This window comes from Hippopotamus amphibius, chromosome 11 (assembly GCF_030028045.1).
Source record: "Hippopotamus amphibius kiboko isolate mHipAmp2 chromosome 11, mHipAmp2.hap2, whole genome shotgun sequence".
Classification (NCBI taxonomy): domain Eukaryota; kingdom Metazoa; phylum Chordata; class Mammalia; order Artiodactyla; family Hippopotamidae; genus Hippopotamus; species Hippopotamus amphibius.
This window is the reverse complement of record NC_080196.1, coordinates 52,439,256-52,455,048: the sequence shown is the minus strand read 5'-3', so window position 1 is coordinate 52,455,048 and position 15,793 is coordinate 52,439,256. Positions and strand designations below refer to the sequence as shown.

General features: G+C 50.2%; 1 protein-coding gene across 2 annotated transcripts; it reads right to left on the bottom strand.

Moving 5' to 3' along the window:
- Positions 1-1,195: 1,195 nt before the first annotated feature.
- On the bottom strand, positions 1,196-6,160 carry EOMES (eomesodermin). 2 transcript variants are annotated; one of them, XM_057699555.1, is made up of 6 exons: positions 5,298-6,160; positions 4,193-4,347; positions 3,454-3,575; positions 2,868-3,026; positions 2,718-2,779; positions 1,196-1,974 (listed from the first exon to the last, which is right to left on the bottom strand). In XM_057699555.1, exons 1-6 carry the CDS (start codon positions 6,158-6,160, stop codon positions 1,236-1,238), a joined length of 2,100 nt encoding a protein of 699 aa, XP_057555538.1. In that variant the 3' UTR covers positions 1,196-1,235. The 2 variants fall into 2 exon arrangements, with proteins under 2 accessions (XP_057555538.1, XP_057555539.1); XM_057699556.1 differs by having other exon boundaries at positions 1,196-1,917.
- Between the last annotated feature and the right edge of the window lie 9,633 nt (positions 6,161-15,793).

Sequence of the window (15,793 nt, the reverse complement as noted above, 5' to 3'; positions counted from 1 at the left end):
ATTTTAGAGCCTTACGTGGAGGGAAGTGGGTTGGTGGGACAGTGTTCCTGCTGGAGGAGGGTGTAGGAGGAAGCAAACTAAGATTTTTAAAGCAAAGATGAAAACCCATAGTACACAAGACAGAGCTATGCCTGTTTCCTTAATGAACCACATTTATTAAAAATGACTACGACTGTACATAAAAATCCAAGGTCTCTAGAAAGCCTATAGGAGCTGGGGCGTCAGGTTTCAATTCTCCACGTTTACCGAGTTGGGTGGTGGGGGTGGCGGAGGAAAAGGATGACATGGGAGTTTTCCTTAGCACGGTTCACATTAGTACAGTAGCTGAATACATTCTTAACTATCTAAGAAGTAAACAGAATATTCCCATATGTTGTGGGGATAAGGAAACTTCCCCTGCTCCTGCAGCTGTGGTCCCGTGATTTGCAAATTCTATACAAAGCAAAAGCACCAATTTTACATAATCTCATATACCTACGTAGACTATTTGTACAATATTTTCCACATTATTCTACAGTGTATCTAAGCACACACAACTGTTCACTTTAAAAATTCTTTTTTTTTTTGGCAACCCCTTCCTTTGCCATCTCCTGAGTCCTACAAGCCACCCCTGTACACAGCAGAGGCCCAACACATGAGCGATACTGGACTAGCGCAAACATGGCTTGTTTCATAAGTCTGGGAAGAATCAAAGTCAGGTCAAATCAGCACCTTTACAAGTTCTTCTCGCCTCCCAGGCCTACCATCTTTTGTCCCTAGCAGAAAGTTAACAGCAAAAAGTCCTTGTTGAAGCTTAAGTCCCACCCTTCTCTTCCAGAAGCAAAACATCTTACCACTCTGGGCTTCTATTTGCTTACAGATTTACAAATAAAAATAAGAACCAAAGCTTTCAACACCTTTGATAGTGCTAGGCACTCAATCTTCACAGCCCAGTTCTCTGAATGCCTAGTGTCTCCAATAAATAAATCCATAACTTTGAATCATCTTCAAATTTAAAAACATTTGAAAGTCCTCCATTGATTTTATTAAAAAAGAAAAAAAAATGCTAGGCATGTTTCAGTTACCTGCAGCAATCAAAAAGCTTTGGCACCTTCTTTTAGAGAATTGCACAAAACAGGATGCATCAGGGTGGAAGGCAAACATCTTTTTGGCAACCTAGGCAAAGAAGACAACAAAAACACCACCAAGTCCACTGGCAAAAAGTTAGCTCATTTTGATGAGGTTAAAATAACTCTTTAGGGAGTTGTGTAGAAAGCATAATACCCCCCCATGCCTTTTGAGGTGTCTTTACTGTACTCTTCAGCATTAATGTCCTCGCACTTTATGGAGGGAGAATTTTCATTGCTAGAGGAGCTAGGAGACAGCCGCCTTCGCTTACAAGCACTGGTATACACCCCTGAATCATTGGAGTCGAGAGACTTGATGGATGGGGGTGTCTCTATCCAGGAAGAGCTGATTTCCTCTTTAACTTTCTCCTTGGAGAGCTGATCTTCAGAGAACACAGGGGGGCTTGTTCTGGAGGTCCATGGGAGTCCAGCTGCCATCTTCCTCTGATAAGAACCTCTACCTCCCCACCCTGCCATTGCAGGGAAGGTGGGGTCAGGGTAATAGCCCAGGGCATGGGACGTCTGGAGGGGCAAGGATTTAATACCATATGGGAGCAAGGTGCTGGAAGTATATTCAGACTCATAGGAACCAATGTCTAGTTTGTTGGTCCCAGGTTGCTGGACAGGCGTGACAAGCCACCGCTGGGGAGGGTTGGCCACCTCTTCGCTCTGTTGGGGTGAAAGGAGGCCGTTGGTTTGTGGCACGGTTCTCTCGCCATTATAGTATCGGGCTTGAGGTAAAGTGTTGACAAAGGGCTCCGGGAAGAAGGACTGAACGCCGTACCGACCTCCGGGGACGATCTGATGCGATCTAGGAGAATCCGTGGGAGATGGAGTTAATCTGTCATTTTCGGAAGCGGTGTACATGCTACAACATAAAGAGAAACACTTACAAAAAAACCCTCACGTTGCCCCCAAACAATCCACCTCCCAGAAATGAAAGCTCTAGAGCGGGAGCACTGGTCTGCGAGTGGAGGGCCGGAGCTAGGGATGCACTGGGCCATTTTAGCTGGACTCAGCTCATGGTGGCAAAATTTCCCACCACGAAAGAAGAAGTTTCTTCCCAGGCATTGGACACTCAAACTATAAAAAATCCATCTTTGTAAGCCCTAGAACTTGAAGAACTTGGGGCAACTCTCCCTTCAGTGGTAGAGAAGGAATGCTGGCAGTGATGGGTAGAAATCCCAGATTTAAAAGGCATTTGTGGGGCCTTGCTGTTTGATGTTGTGAAAATGACATCCTCTTAGTGTCAGGTTTTTCTTATGTAAAAAAAATGAGAGGGAATAATAATCCCTGCTCCTGAGAGAATAAAAAAACTGGGATCAAATGGAAAGGAAGGCATATAAATGCAGATTATGAAAATTTCAAATCTCCACTCAAATGTTAAAAAAAAAACTCCTCATTTTTAAGCCCTTAACATTTCTTTAGAAATGAACAAAACCCTTCTGTGAACATTCTAAAGCAAGATTAGTCGAGGCCAAAAATATGCAAAAAAATAGGTAAAAATCTCAACCCTGAAAGCTCTTCCTCGAATATGGTCTCAAGAAAACATCTGATTCGATATGTCTCGTTCAAAGACAACCAGGCAAGAAAAAATAAAGGCGCACTTACGAGTCATAGTTGTCCCTGAACCCTTTCGCAAAGGGGTTGTGATCAATCTTTAGTTGAGTTATCTAGACAAGGAAGAAAAAACAGTCACTGAGTGCTTTCCCTTTCACACTGGACCAAGCTTCAGGGATTCTCGGAACGTGGGGCACTCACGTCGGTGTTTTGGTAGGCAGTCACTGCAATGAACTGAGTTTCTGAGAAGGTGAAGGTCTGAGTCTTGGAGGGCTCATTCAGGTCCTCCACACCGTCCTCTGTGACTTCAACAATGTGTAGTCGTGGTTGGTACTTGTGTAAAGACTGTAAGACTATCATCTGCAAATGGTACAGAGAAAAGAGCTGCCAAATCCAGAGTCAAGTCGATGTTGACAAATTCTGTGTTCTGGAATGGGGCTCCTGCTTGCTCTCCAGCAACAGCTAACTTTTTCTGTTGCCATTTTTGAAACTTAAAACAGAGCTGGGTATGTGTGCTTAATAAAAACTCTTGCCTCTTAGTTTCCTACGTTGCCAAAAGATTTCAGTATTTCTGCTCCTAATAGTTCACTGTTATTGAAATCCAGTAGGAAAATGAAAATGGGGGGAAAAATAAGTAAAAATAAGAAAGGTCAAAAGAAAAAAAAAAAAAGACTAGAAAGAGGCAAGCAACAGGTACCTGCAAATATTATAAATACAGTGAAGAGTATGGAAACTCATTTGAAAAGAGATTCACAGCCAGAAGACACCACCTCCTCTGTCACAGTACCTGAGTGTTGTTGTTATTTGCTCCTTTGTTATTGGTGAGTTTTAATTTCCCAAAGGAAATCTCCTGTCTCATCCAGTGGGAACCAGTATTAGGAGACTCTGGGTGAACATACATTTTGTTGCCTAAGAGAAAATGAAACAAAACACAAAACGCAAGCCGCTGTTTGCAAATGGAGGTAGTGGACAGATATTTATTACCTAAGGGCAAGACTTAAGAGCTAGACTCACAGTACCCTCTTCCATCATTAGGGGCTTAAGAAGGCCAGTGGTGACCAACCAGACTCTTACTGATTTCCCTCCCAGGTCCCCAGTGCTTCCAGCATTACTTGGATAAGGAAAAAATGGAGCCAACAGGCAATGCCTCTTGAAGGTCAATGTGGGGGCTTCTGAAGCTAGAAGAGCAATATCTGATGGAAGGTGGTTGGATTTTATGGTGAACTCAACCTTGGGGAGGCCTTTTCTCAAGTGAAGATGAGGCTGCCAGGAGCCCTTGCCACCTGGCATTTCCCTTCTCAGAGGTAGGGATGTGTTGGGGAGGGCTAGAGTAGGGTCATGGTTAACATTCTGTATACTAGTAGGCAAGAAATCTGACTTAGCAACTCTCTCCCTTAATCACAATCAACACAAAGAAACGCCTGCTAACCTCCAGGCCCCGGATGTGGAGGGAGGGATGCGAGATTTAAACGTGTGGAGTTGGGGGCTCCCGCCGCTCTGCCCTGCCCAGGTCCCTCTCTCCTCACCCTGCATGTTATTGTCGGCTTTTCCGCAGGTCACCCATTTGCCCCCCTGGAAGCGCCAGTGGTTGGGGTCGGCCAGCACCACTTCTACGAACACGTTGTAGTGGGCGGTGGGATTGAGTCCGTTTATATTGAAGCTCAAGAAAGGAAACATGCGTCTGTGCAAGGGAACAGAACCAGGAGATTTAAATCGGGACGCCCGGGCACAGGCCCACGCTCGAGTACATTTAGAAGTCTGCATTCGAACAGAACACCGGTAAGTAAAGTGGCCTTCACTACGTAAAATATTCTTGAATTGGCAAATCTCGGAATATCTGTTTTGCCGAAATAATTTGCCCCAATCCCTGCTCTTCTGCACCATTCACTCAAGTTATCGATGCTTTCAGATGCTCATTCATTTTCTTCCAGGATGTTTAAAAATCATTATTTTTTACATGTACAAGTGCCAGAGAACATTAAGTTGTTCTCGTAAAAGAAATTTAATTCTACTGGTAAGGCTAAAAGTCCTCTTTGGACGCCCCTCTCCCAGCACCCACCCATCCCTTTCCCCAGAAGTAACCACTGCCCGTAGTGGGATGTGTATCCGAACTTTCTCAGGCCCGAGGATCCCAACCCCCGTCTGACTCCAGGGCAGGTCTAACCCTTACTCGGACCAGCCCTCGATGCCGGCTCTCTGGTCCTCGCGCTCGTCCCCCGGATGCGCCCCGCGGAGACCATGGCGCCTAAAACTGCAGGAGCCCATCTCCTGCGCTCAGGTTAGCCACCCCTCGCGCCTTCCCGCATCCGCGGCTCTTCGCCCGCCTTCGGGGACCGGCGTACCGCCGGTTGGGCGGACCTAGGAAATCCAGCTTTGTGGACAAGCCCCAATTTTCACTTCTGCCGCCTTCTCGTCCGTCCAGGTGAGGGTGACGAGAGGGAAGGGGGGAAGCAGGCGTTAGCCTTAGCGCCAGGCACAAACCGCCCGTGCGCGGATGGAAGGGACACCGAACTGGAGATGTGGCGTCTCCCCTGACTGCGCGCGGAAACACTCTCTCATTCCCGGTCACCCTCAGGACCACACAGGCCCTCTCTGCCCCCGCGCCTCGGAGCCCCTCCGCGCTGCGCTCACCTGCCCTGTTTCGTAATGATCATCTCTGTTTGGTGGCGGTGGAATTTGAGCCACAGAGGCCTGTTGCACAGGTAGACGTGGGCGCGGAAGCCGGAGCCGGGAACCCCGAGGCCCCCCAGTCCTCCGCAGGAACCCGTGCCTGCCGCCCCGGGGTACGGCCCGTAGAGCGGAGCCCCCTGGCCGTACTGATAGGCGCCCGGACCGCCTCCCCCGCCGCCGCCGCCCGCGCCGCCGCTCGCGCCGGCCCCCGGGCCGAACTGCGCCCTCCCGGGTGGGCATACGGCCGCGGGGAAGCCGCCGGGGGGCAGCATGGAGCCGTAGGGGTAGCGCGCCCCGTTGGGAGCCGGGTACACAGATCCGTGGGGCGCCCCGGCCGCCGCCTGGTACGGGAAGAGCGAGCAGGGCGCGGGCAGCTCGGAGCCCTGAGGCCCGGGGGACTGGAGGTAGTAGCGCTCCGAGCTCAGGCTGTCCATGGAGTAGCGCGCGCTGGCGGCGGCAGCCGCGGCGGCGGCGGCGGCGGGCAGCTCGTCCTCCCCGCAGGGGGAGCCCTTGCGGCCGTCCGGGGGCCCCGGCTTGGCCACGGCCGCGGCGCCGGCAAAGGTGTCCCCGGCGTCGGCGTCACTGAGCATGGCCGCGGGGGCCCCCGAGCCGGCGGCTGCGGTCTCCCCGCTCCCCGCCTCGCACGAGAGGTTGCCCGAGAACTTCTTGGGCGCTTTGTCTAAGTCCAGCCTCTGAGGAGAGGGGGCCGCTCCCGGGAGGTGGCCGGCGCTCCCGCCTCCGCTGCCTCGCGCCCCCTCCAGCGGGTAGAAGTGAGCGCCGGGCAGGTTCACCGAGCTCACCAAGAGCTGCTCCCCTAACTGCATGCTTTGCAGAGTGCAGACGGCAGCTGGCTGCTTCCTCTCCGGCCGCGGCCTGATTATAAAGGCAGGATGCGGGAGCCAGCGCCCTCTTCCGAGGGGAAGGTAACTTCCCCTTCCTCCCGTGCCTGGCTACCCACCTGGCGACACGCGGGCAGCTAAGGCGCACACTCCTGCGCCCCGAACCCAGCGCCCTTTCCGCAAAGACAGCGCACTGAGTTTGAAGGCAGGAGGCCAAGACTGACCGAGAAGTGCTCTCCTTTTCCTTCCGCGTCCCTTCTGCCTCTCTGGACCTCTCCTCTCCTCCCCCGCACACACAGGAAGAAGAGGTCTTAGATCTCTCTCCCCATCCACCCACCAGGGCTAGCCTTTCTGGCTTTCTCGACTGACAAAACTCTGGGTCAAGTTGACCACTTGGAAACTTACAGGCTGTCATTGGCTGCTTTATATATGTGAGGCGGGGAGGGGCTTCGCGGCACCACAGCCTCGGGACCCTCCTATTGGCTGGTGGAGGTGACACTAATTCAATTAGGCATTTACTAATTGGATCAAGTCGCCTGCGACTTTCTTTTCCTTTAGCCTGATTTTTTTCTTTTTCTTTTAAAGACTCTGCCCTGCTGTGAGAATCAATCCTGGTGTCTGTATTTCGCTGGAGTTCAGGGGAACAGGGTTTGAGGTCTCCGTAGCGGGGTCCACTCTTGGCACTGAAGTCGTCACAGCGCTTTGAGCACGGGGGTGCGGGGGCGGGAGCAGGTTCTAGAGGCCGGAGGTAGAAACGCTCTGAAAGCTGATAGCCTGCAGGGAGGCATCGGTCCCGAGGGTGGGGATCTGGGGCGAGCTGGAGAGAGGCCCAAGCGAAGTCTTTTTCCTCGTCGGTGGCTGTAACTTCAGGCACACTTTCCTCCTGATTGGGGAGGACTCTCTGGCCTTCAACACGCAGGAACCACTTTTTGTTCGGTCTCACCCTTTTACCCAATAGGAAGAGTTTGTGAAGAGAAACCCGGCGTTGGGCTTTTGGGATTCCTGGGGCGGCGAGAGCACACTGCCATCCTTGAGGACCGAAGGCGAGAGCTTATGAATCAGAAGCCCCGGTGGGATGGGATACTGGGAACACCCTCATCCCCACGCTATCACGCCTGCTTTTTGAGTCAATCACTTTTACTCCCTACAATTTAAAATCCACGTTTGGTTTCCCTGAATCCCGGATCCCACCCTCTCCCATCTTTAGTTGGGCCTGACACCGAGAAACAAAGGTTCCCAAGCAGCCGTGCGGTTAAGATTCCCTGCACCTCTCCTCTGCAGTGCAACACAGAAGGTGGAATAATTAGTGAAATAATCAGTTTGATATTGAATTAAGCCCTTTTGCCCCAGCTGCCTGTTTCTCCCCTGCGTTTCTGCAGACAGCAGAGCAAGATGATGTCGTCCTATTGTATTGTTTATTAATACAGAAGGTGTGGGGCACGTTTCGATGAGGGTAAGGAGAAGCCTGAATATTTGCTGTTAATAAACAATTACAGACGCGGCTCGTAGTCTCTCCGGGAGCGTGTTTTCCTGCTGAGGGGTCGGGACTCCGCTTCCCCAACTGAACGCGATCGTACGGGAAACTCTTCGCCGGCAACACGAGGCGGTCGCAGGGTTCGTTGAGCGCGCACAGGCCGGTGCGAAAAGCTCGAAGCCTTCCAACCTAGGTTCAAACCACAGCAGGATCGACACTGGCACGTGTGGATTAGAGAGTGAGGCGGCCCTTAATGCACTAGGACGCGATCACCAGTTCTTCGCGGTAGTGGAAACCCGGAGCGCGCGAAGGTTTTCAGGGTCACGGCCCAGCCAGGGCGGGGGAGGGAGCAAGTTAGGTGAGTGGCCTGGGTAGGGGCCTCGCAGGTCCCGCCACAGCAGCCTGGGAGCAGATCCCCGGAATGCTGGCCCGGAGCGCGCTCACCCCAGCGCTTCTCCCATGTTGTCCCACCAGTTTAATTCGGGTTCAACTTGGCTTTCTGCTCTGATCACCCCACCATGCACTCCCACCTCCCCGGCTTTTGACTCAGGGAAGTCTTGGAGAATTGCATTTTTCAAGTACTTTGTGCTTTCAAGGCTTCAGGATACTCAAAGTGGAGGTTCCTTGAGCGGGACTCACAAGAACAAGACCAAGGAAAGGAAGGGAAGTTTGATGGGAGAGCCCGGGCTAGGGGATCTTATTACTACTCTAGGCTCTTCCACGTTAGCCTTGACCTGAGCTGCAGGATGCCTAAGGAAAAAGTAGGGAGGAGATCAGATCTCACGTGTCATCTCACGTGTTTTTGCAGACAGAGCGGCTGGGGTTAGATCGTAGTTTTGCGCCTGATCTCGGCGTTGCAGCGGGCCTCGCTGTCCCGAACTGCTTTCGAGGCGGCCAGGGAAGCTCTGTGCGTGGCAAAGCGCCACTGCAGGCAACAGGCATCGCTCCGACCCACTCTGGCGCAAGTAACGCGAGCCAGCTGTCCCCCGCGCCACATCAGAAAGGCTTGATTTTATTCCAGCCCCAGAGCAAGCTCTTGAAAGCGCGTGGGTTCTTTCGAGTGCTACCTAATTATGAAATATATACACGGTATGTGCAATCAGGATTAGTGCTGATTCTTGAGGCAGGAAATTGCAGTTTATATCTCCCCACCTCCCCAGTATAGCTATCCTTTTGCCCAAACTTGAACACATTTTACAGGCGGAGAAACGAAGGGAAGTTTAAAGAGAATTAAGATTTGGGCTCTACAAAACCGTTCTGGGGCCCAGATTTTTGAAACATGGAAAATACACCCATAATTTACACTTATATTACATTTATAAATATATATATACTACAAATTCCTTTTGAACTTAATGAAAAGCACTTTCAATAAAGATGATTTTTTTTTCTGCTTGCATAGAGATAAAGAAATCTCATTGAATGGTTCTGTATTAATTACATTATTATTATTACATATGGAATATATTAGTCTAAATGCCTGGAGAATTATAGATGATCAAGTCTGTGACTGATTTCCTACTTGAAATGGGCTTTCCTTTTGCTGGCTCAGTTTTACTGATAACCAGGGAAAGAGGCTTAAAAATTATTTTCATGCATCCCAGTCGCACTTTAAAATGTAAGCACCCTTTTCCAGAAACAGGAACAGAAAAGAAAGCTAAAGCACTGGCTTCAGTGAACAAATTAGGCAGCACCCTCCTTAGCTTGGAGGGTGGGGGCAAATAACACAGTCTTGCAGGCTGTTTGCTGTTTGATTTCAATTACACCCCAAGCTTCATGAAATCCAAATGAGACATTTATTGAAAGGTGCCTGGTTTTATGTGGCTCAACTGACAGTGTATGGGAATACATTGAACAAAAACATCAACACTAGGGAGGAAATGTGGAGATCCCTTGGAACCCCAGACCCAAGTGCTGGCTGGATTAACTCAAATCTTTGACCTTTCAGCCTGAGATGGAGGGAGCAGGACCCTTTGAAAGCTACAAGGAAGCCTGTGTGTGAGCCTGTTAAAGATCTTATGCTGTATTGTCTCGAGCAATAATACCAACTTCAAGCTATTGTCTCAAACTGATAACACAAAGTTATTGCCTACCAGGCCAGGGCACCTCTTCACCCTTTTCTCCTCCTTCAAGGTAACCGATATCAGTGCATTCATCTTTCAAAGGCAAAACTGAAGCATTTGGCTATAACATGGCTATTACATACCAGATACACACATGTATGAATAAATTTCAGGGGTGAGTTATAGATGAGTGCAGTGAGAAATGGTTTACCTCCCCCCCACAACCAAGGGGGCCCATATAAATGTCCCAATAAATTCTATTATTTTCACCCCCACTAAAAATGTGTTATCAAAACACTGTCCGTGTTATTCAAACACTTTGTAAATTCTGAGCAGACTTGCTGCCGGTTCTCCTTTTAACCCTAGGAAAACATTCCAACATGAACCGGTCACCAACGCTTCGCCTGGACTCTGGGCAAACGTCAATGGGTTTTTTGTGGTGAGTTGGTCCTTTTACTATTTATCTATGGCCTTTTCTTTGTTGATGTTACATTTTATTTCACCATCGCAGGTTCACTCTTTGGCCCTTTGTTCTCTGATGACCAGATTCCCACCTCCACTAGGCTTTCTGAAGGGGGGAGGGGGCTTCCATCACAGTGAAGTTGTTTGTGTTTACATTTTTTAAAAAAGAAAATGTCCTGTAAGATAACACATTTTGGCAAGGACAAATAGTGTTGATTTTGCTGAGAACAGCAACATACTCCCACCAACACACTTTCACTTTTTATAAGAATTTGAATTTACTGTGACCCTGAAATAGACTGATCACTTGCTCTAAAAGAAATCCACAAATGTGTCCACAAAGGTGTGAGGCAAAGGGTTATATTAAACCTACTGTATTTTTCTAGCAAAACTGACCAGCTTAAACTATTATCTGCACCTATCAATCCATGTATTTTGATTGCTAAGTGCAGGTGTAGTTCACTGTATATAAGGAGGTGGGGATCCCAGGATAAAAGTTAATAAACATATCAAAAATTGCTTATTACAAAAAATAAGTGATCTTAAACATTGGGTCAAGAATCCTCTTTATGAAAGTATTTTTTAAACTGCAAATGAATTCCTGGATTTAACTGCTGTTCTATATCATCATCATCATCATTATGTTTATGGAAGTTACGGATTCACATAAATAACAAGAAAGGCTACATTAGGCAAAAATAAAGTGAAATACTCTCAAAAATAAAGTAGAGGAATTTTTAGCTAATCATTGCTACGTTAAAATTTGAGTTATGTAGGGCTCTCCTTGTCTTGCTTACTTTTGCACCTCGAAAGGCCTGACTCTTAGTAGGTGCTTATCTCTTAACTGAAAGAAAGGGGTTACTAAATTTGCAGACTAGCACAGAAAAATAGCCCAAGGACAGTGTCAGGTCTCAGGTTTTATAACCATGAAGATGAGAGTGAAAGTTTTTTTTTTTTTTTCCCTAAAAGAAAAACACAGATCTTTCTAAATTAATGGACCTGGCATTTTCACCTTTTTTAGATTTCTTAAATATGTTTTCTATCTTTTTGAAAGACCTTTCCTATTCCAGAGTTCTTACATGTTTGCAAGGCTTTCCACGTGCATGTGAATGTGGACATTCTTCCACAGGAACACTGAAAAGTGAATGCGGGAATTGCAGGACAGCTGTTGATGGGAACAACTACCATGTAGCCACTGAGAAATATTATCCTGAATAGAGATCACTTGCATATCACTAACAGGGTCAGCAGAACCAATGGAAATTAATGTTTCAACAGAAGGCACCTCTATGATGCATGTGCGGCAGGATGTCTACACAACAGGTGGGCAGAATCGAATCATGCTGACCAGAGCTTCAAGGTGATAGGGGCAGCTGGAAATCTCCCATCCAGGCCCCACATGAGAAAGGGGGAGAGGGGAAATCTGGGTTGGGGAGTTCTCAGCAGAAGGTGTTAAGCCCTTAAGATAACCCATGAAGGAGAGTGAGGGGGAAGGAGGAGGGAAGAAAGATCGACAGGAAAGCGAAACCAGAGAGATCATTTCTTAAACCTGTCTTTTCAGGTCCCTAAGATAAAAGCCGATTTGTATGCAGAATCGTCTGCGTTTGTGGCTCCACCTATTCACTAGCTTGGAGGGGCTCGGCAAGTTTAACTTCTCTGTCCCCAGTTCCCACGTGTCATGACCACATACAGAATGGAAAGCAGTTAGCACAGCACCCAGCACACAGGAAAGTCACTCCCATCACACTTACGCTGAGCTCACGTCTTGCCCTGGACACTGGGCTAAATGAGGGCTCAGGAACCTAGTCTTTCTTCTCCAGAAATTCCCAGTCTGTTGGGGGAGCAGGCCAGGAGCAAACCGGTCAAGGACAACTTGAACCAGAGGTAGGGAGAGGGAGTGACTCAGTCAGAACCAGAGAGGAGAGTCCGCACTTGTTCCAGCAGCTCCTTTCCGTTTCCCCACGAGCGGGGGAAACTCAGCGCGGCCAGGGAGGGCGGCTGCTAGCACCGCCCGGGAGGCGCACTTCAAAGGGAGGCGGCGGGCGCCCGGCCCTGGTGCGCCTTCCGCCCGCCCAGGGCCCCCATTAGCATCTGTTTTTCCCAGGCCTCCCGTCCCCCGCCGGGATTTTGCCGTTCCGGCCGATTACTAGCCAGAGAAAGAAAACAGGGTATTTAGCTCAGGTTTTGTTCTCCACCTACTTGGTTAAACGCCCGACGAGGAAGGAGTTAAGTTAATAGTCGGAAGCCTCCCGCGGGGGACCCCGAACTGGGAATTCCGTAAAGGACTCCATCTGCGGCCTCAAGTTGAGAGGACTAGGGCTGGGCAAGATTAACCCAGGAGGGGGGCGTGGAGGAAGCTCCCAAGCACAGGTCCACCTGGGAGGCTTAACCGGCTCTGCAGGGCCGGGGCGCGCGTGGAAGCGCTTCCTCCTACAGATTCTGAGGGTTCAAAGGAAAGGAGTCGCTAGGCGGAGCACAGAGCAGCTGGGATCATTTTTCCACCCAGTTGGTGCTGACTTTTCGAGCATAGAGTTGATCCTCGAATCCACAGCCAAAGGGGGAAATCAATGAAAGAAGCAGCGGCTGGCTATAGGCCGGACTCTCTGCTTTACCCGTGCAACCTTTTAAACTCTACAATGTTATCATCCCATTTTACAGAAGAGAAAAGTGATGCTTGGAGAGGTGAAAGCCCTTGTCCAAAGGCACACAGCTAAAAATGGTAGCCCAGGAATTGGAATCCAGGAGGTCTGAGATGCAGGGCTCCCAGTGGAGGGGTTAAGTACTTGTGAATGGGGAGGGTTGCGGGGTTTCTTTGAGGGGGAAGGCTCCGATGTGGGCATTAGGATGGAGACCCCGCGTGGCTTCGGAGGAAGCGAGTGGACATCACTCGGTGCCTGTCTGTGGCCGCGGGACCTTGAGAATGAATCTCTTTGGAGAAAGCTGGGCCCCATAACTTCAGCCTAAATTCCAGTCCTGGGTTCAAGTTGGTCCTTCTTGCTTGGGGTAATCATAGCAGGGGTGCACTGCTCTCTGCAAGCTAGGGCTGGGTCAAGCCCTGGGCACACAATAATTCCCCATGTAAGCCCTTACTACCACCTCACAGATGTAGGTACTTTTATCCAACCCCATTTTACAGATAAGAAAACCGAGGCTGGGAGAGGCAAAGTAAACTTGCCCGAGGGCGTGCAACTTGTGAATAGCAGGTCTGGACGGACCGGGAAGATGGGCAGACCGCAATTTTCCCTGGAACTCTGAAGCTTTGAGTAGAAAACTGGGGTCTCCCAGCCTTGGGCTTTTATCGAGGGGTAATGGGCTGAATGGGAGGCGCGGAAGCAATGGCCAGTTCTTGATCTCTTGCCCGCCCAGTTTCCTCTTCTCTTCGTATCCCCAGCTGCGCCGGCTGCCGGTCCCACCTGGGCCCGGGCTGGGACTTGTGGGACGTCGGGGCCCTTCTCGCCTCCCCGGCAGAGACTCGAAGCCTCTGAATCGCGCCCGAGAGGGGAAGCGAGACTGAAGGGTGGGTCAGGCCCTCCGCTGCGAGCCGGGCTTCTGAGGCCTCCCCAGCCCCTCGATGCGGAGCTCAGGTACGCGCGGCGCGCTCGGATCAGCCAACTCCGTCTCCAAGGAGTCTCCCAGGGTTCCACGCGCGCGGCGAACTCCAGCATCACCGCGCACGGTGGCGGCCACCCGCACCCCGGCAGGCGGCCTAAGCAAAAAATGCTGGTTCCAGACTGGGGCTGGAACCCAGGCGTCTGTTTCTGGGACAGGAAGGGCGTCCCCGAGCGTGGGTTCCCGTTTTTTGCCCCGCCGCCAGCTTTGAACTCCAAAGGCACTCTGGGTTGCACTTGGGCAATGGAACACCTCAGTTCCCCTTGGTCCCTTTGTCTGGAATGAAAAGATATTTTGGGGGGCTGGCGGGGCGGGTCCCACATGTTTCCCCCTGTCTTCCCTCTTTGCCTTTTCATGCCACGAACCTTTCTCCCTATGTGTTATGTCAGCCTCGAAGGCAGAGGCTAAGTTGGACTTCTTCGACTCCATCAACCAGAGATAGATGTGTATGTGTATCATATAACGTATTGCAGAGTGTTGTATATAATAAAATATAGTATCTTTCACAACAATAGAATGTTATGTACAACACCCTACAGTATATAATATAATATAAAATCAATGTATATTTTAAAACAGAAGGCTTAAAAAACCTCAAAAATCCGCCAAGTTGCAACGTCTGGTACCTCGGCCGGTTGGCAACCACGATTAATTTCTTGTGTGTATTTCCGGGGCTTAGTATATGTTTGCATCAGCCAATAAGGATTTGTACCTGAATTTCCCTTTGTCTGTCCCCGAGACATCCGCACTCTTTTATATACAATATTCAACACTTTGCTTTTTTCACCTAAAATACATCTCTAACTTCGTTCCAGAAGAAGTCGGGGTTTTGTTAGCTCAGCACACCCCGAGGGCACAACTGGCCGGAAACACTTAGCTAAATGCCGCGGGAGCTGGGAGCTGGCCGGGGTGGGGGGGGCGCTCTCCCGGCAGCCTCGGACCCCTGGGAGGCCGCACGCGGGTCTGCGCCCCCGGAAGCGAGCAGTGGGAGGGGAGGTTTGCGCCGCGGAAGGCGCAGCGTCCCCTCGCTCCAAGTGAGCAGAACCCCGCCCAGGCCTCGCTGTGGGAGTTTTCCTTTCTTTGAGACCCTCCCATTGTTTGTCACCTGAGACCCCAGAAGCGGGTAAACAAGCTCCCGGACCCTGTGCTCCGGGGGCTCCTGGGAGGGAGAGCGGTCTGTTAGACGGGGCCGTTGCTGATCAAAGCGGAGGACCTGAGGGGACAGTCAGCCGCATTAACATCCCGCTTGGCTTGGCTGCCAGGGGCTGATGAAGTTGGGCAGATGCGGGCAGGAAATGCGTGTTACCAAAGGCCTAAGGAGTGACGCGATCTGAATTACTTCCTAAATTCCCTGTAGATTCAATGGCGACTCTTGAAGAGGCGAAGCTCCCAGAGCTTCTCCTTAGAAGTCGCTTATGAGGTTCAGCTCAAAACAGGGATGGGACTCTGGGTGCGGGACTGGACGAGTTTGAGAAGAATAAGCTTCCATGTACCTGGGAACTGGTGGAAGATGCCGACAACATCAAGTCAGCAGTTAAGAGAATATCAGAGAATATGGTTCCCAATCTTGGGAGAATCACCTGGGGAGTTCTTAAAAATCCACGTGCCCAGGTGGAACCTCGGAACAATTAAATCAGAATTTCTGAGAGTGAGACCCAGGTCTCAGTATCACTGAAGGACCTCCGGATGATTCCAATATGCGGAGAAGATGGAGAACTACTGGGCTTATGGGTTTGGAGATTGGTGGAAGTCTTTTGGAAGAATTGCCTTTTGAGCCCAGAAGTGAATGGGAGCACCCTGCGTTCCTCCCGTGCTTGATGGTGCTTTGGGTTGGCAGTGGGGAAAGGAGAAAGGGTGTTTTAAGAGCCGAGGAAGCAAGTGATGGCTGAGCCTCTGGTCAAAGTGCTCTGCTGCAACCCCCAACCCCCCCCCCCCCCACCCCAAGGTCTTTCAATTTCTCAACTCCTAGGGTAGCATTAAAGATTACTGGAAAATACCTAGTTTGAAATG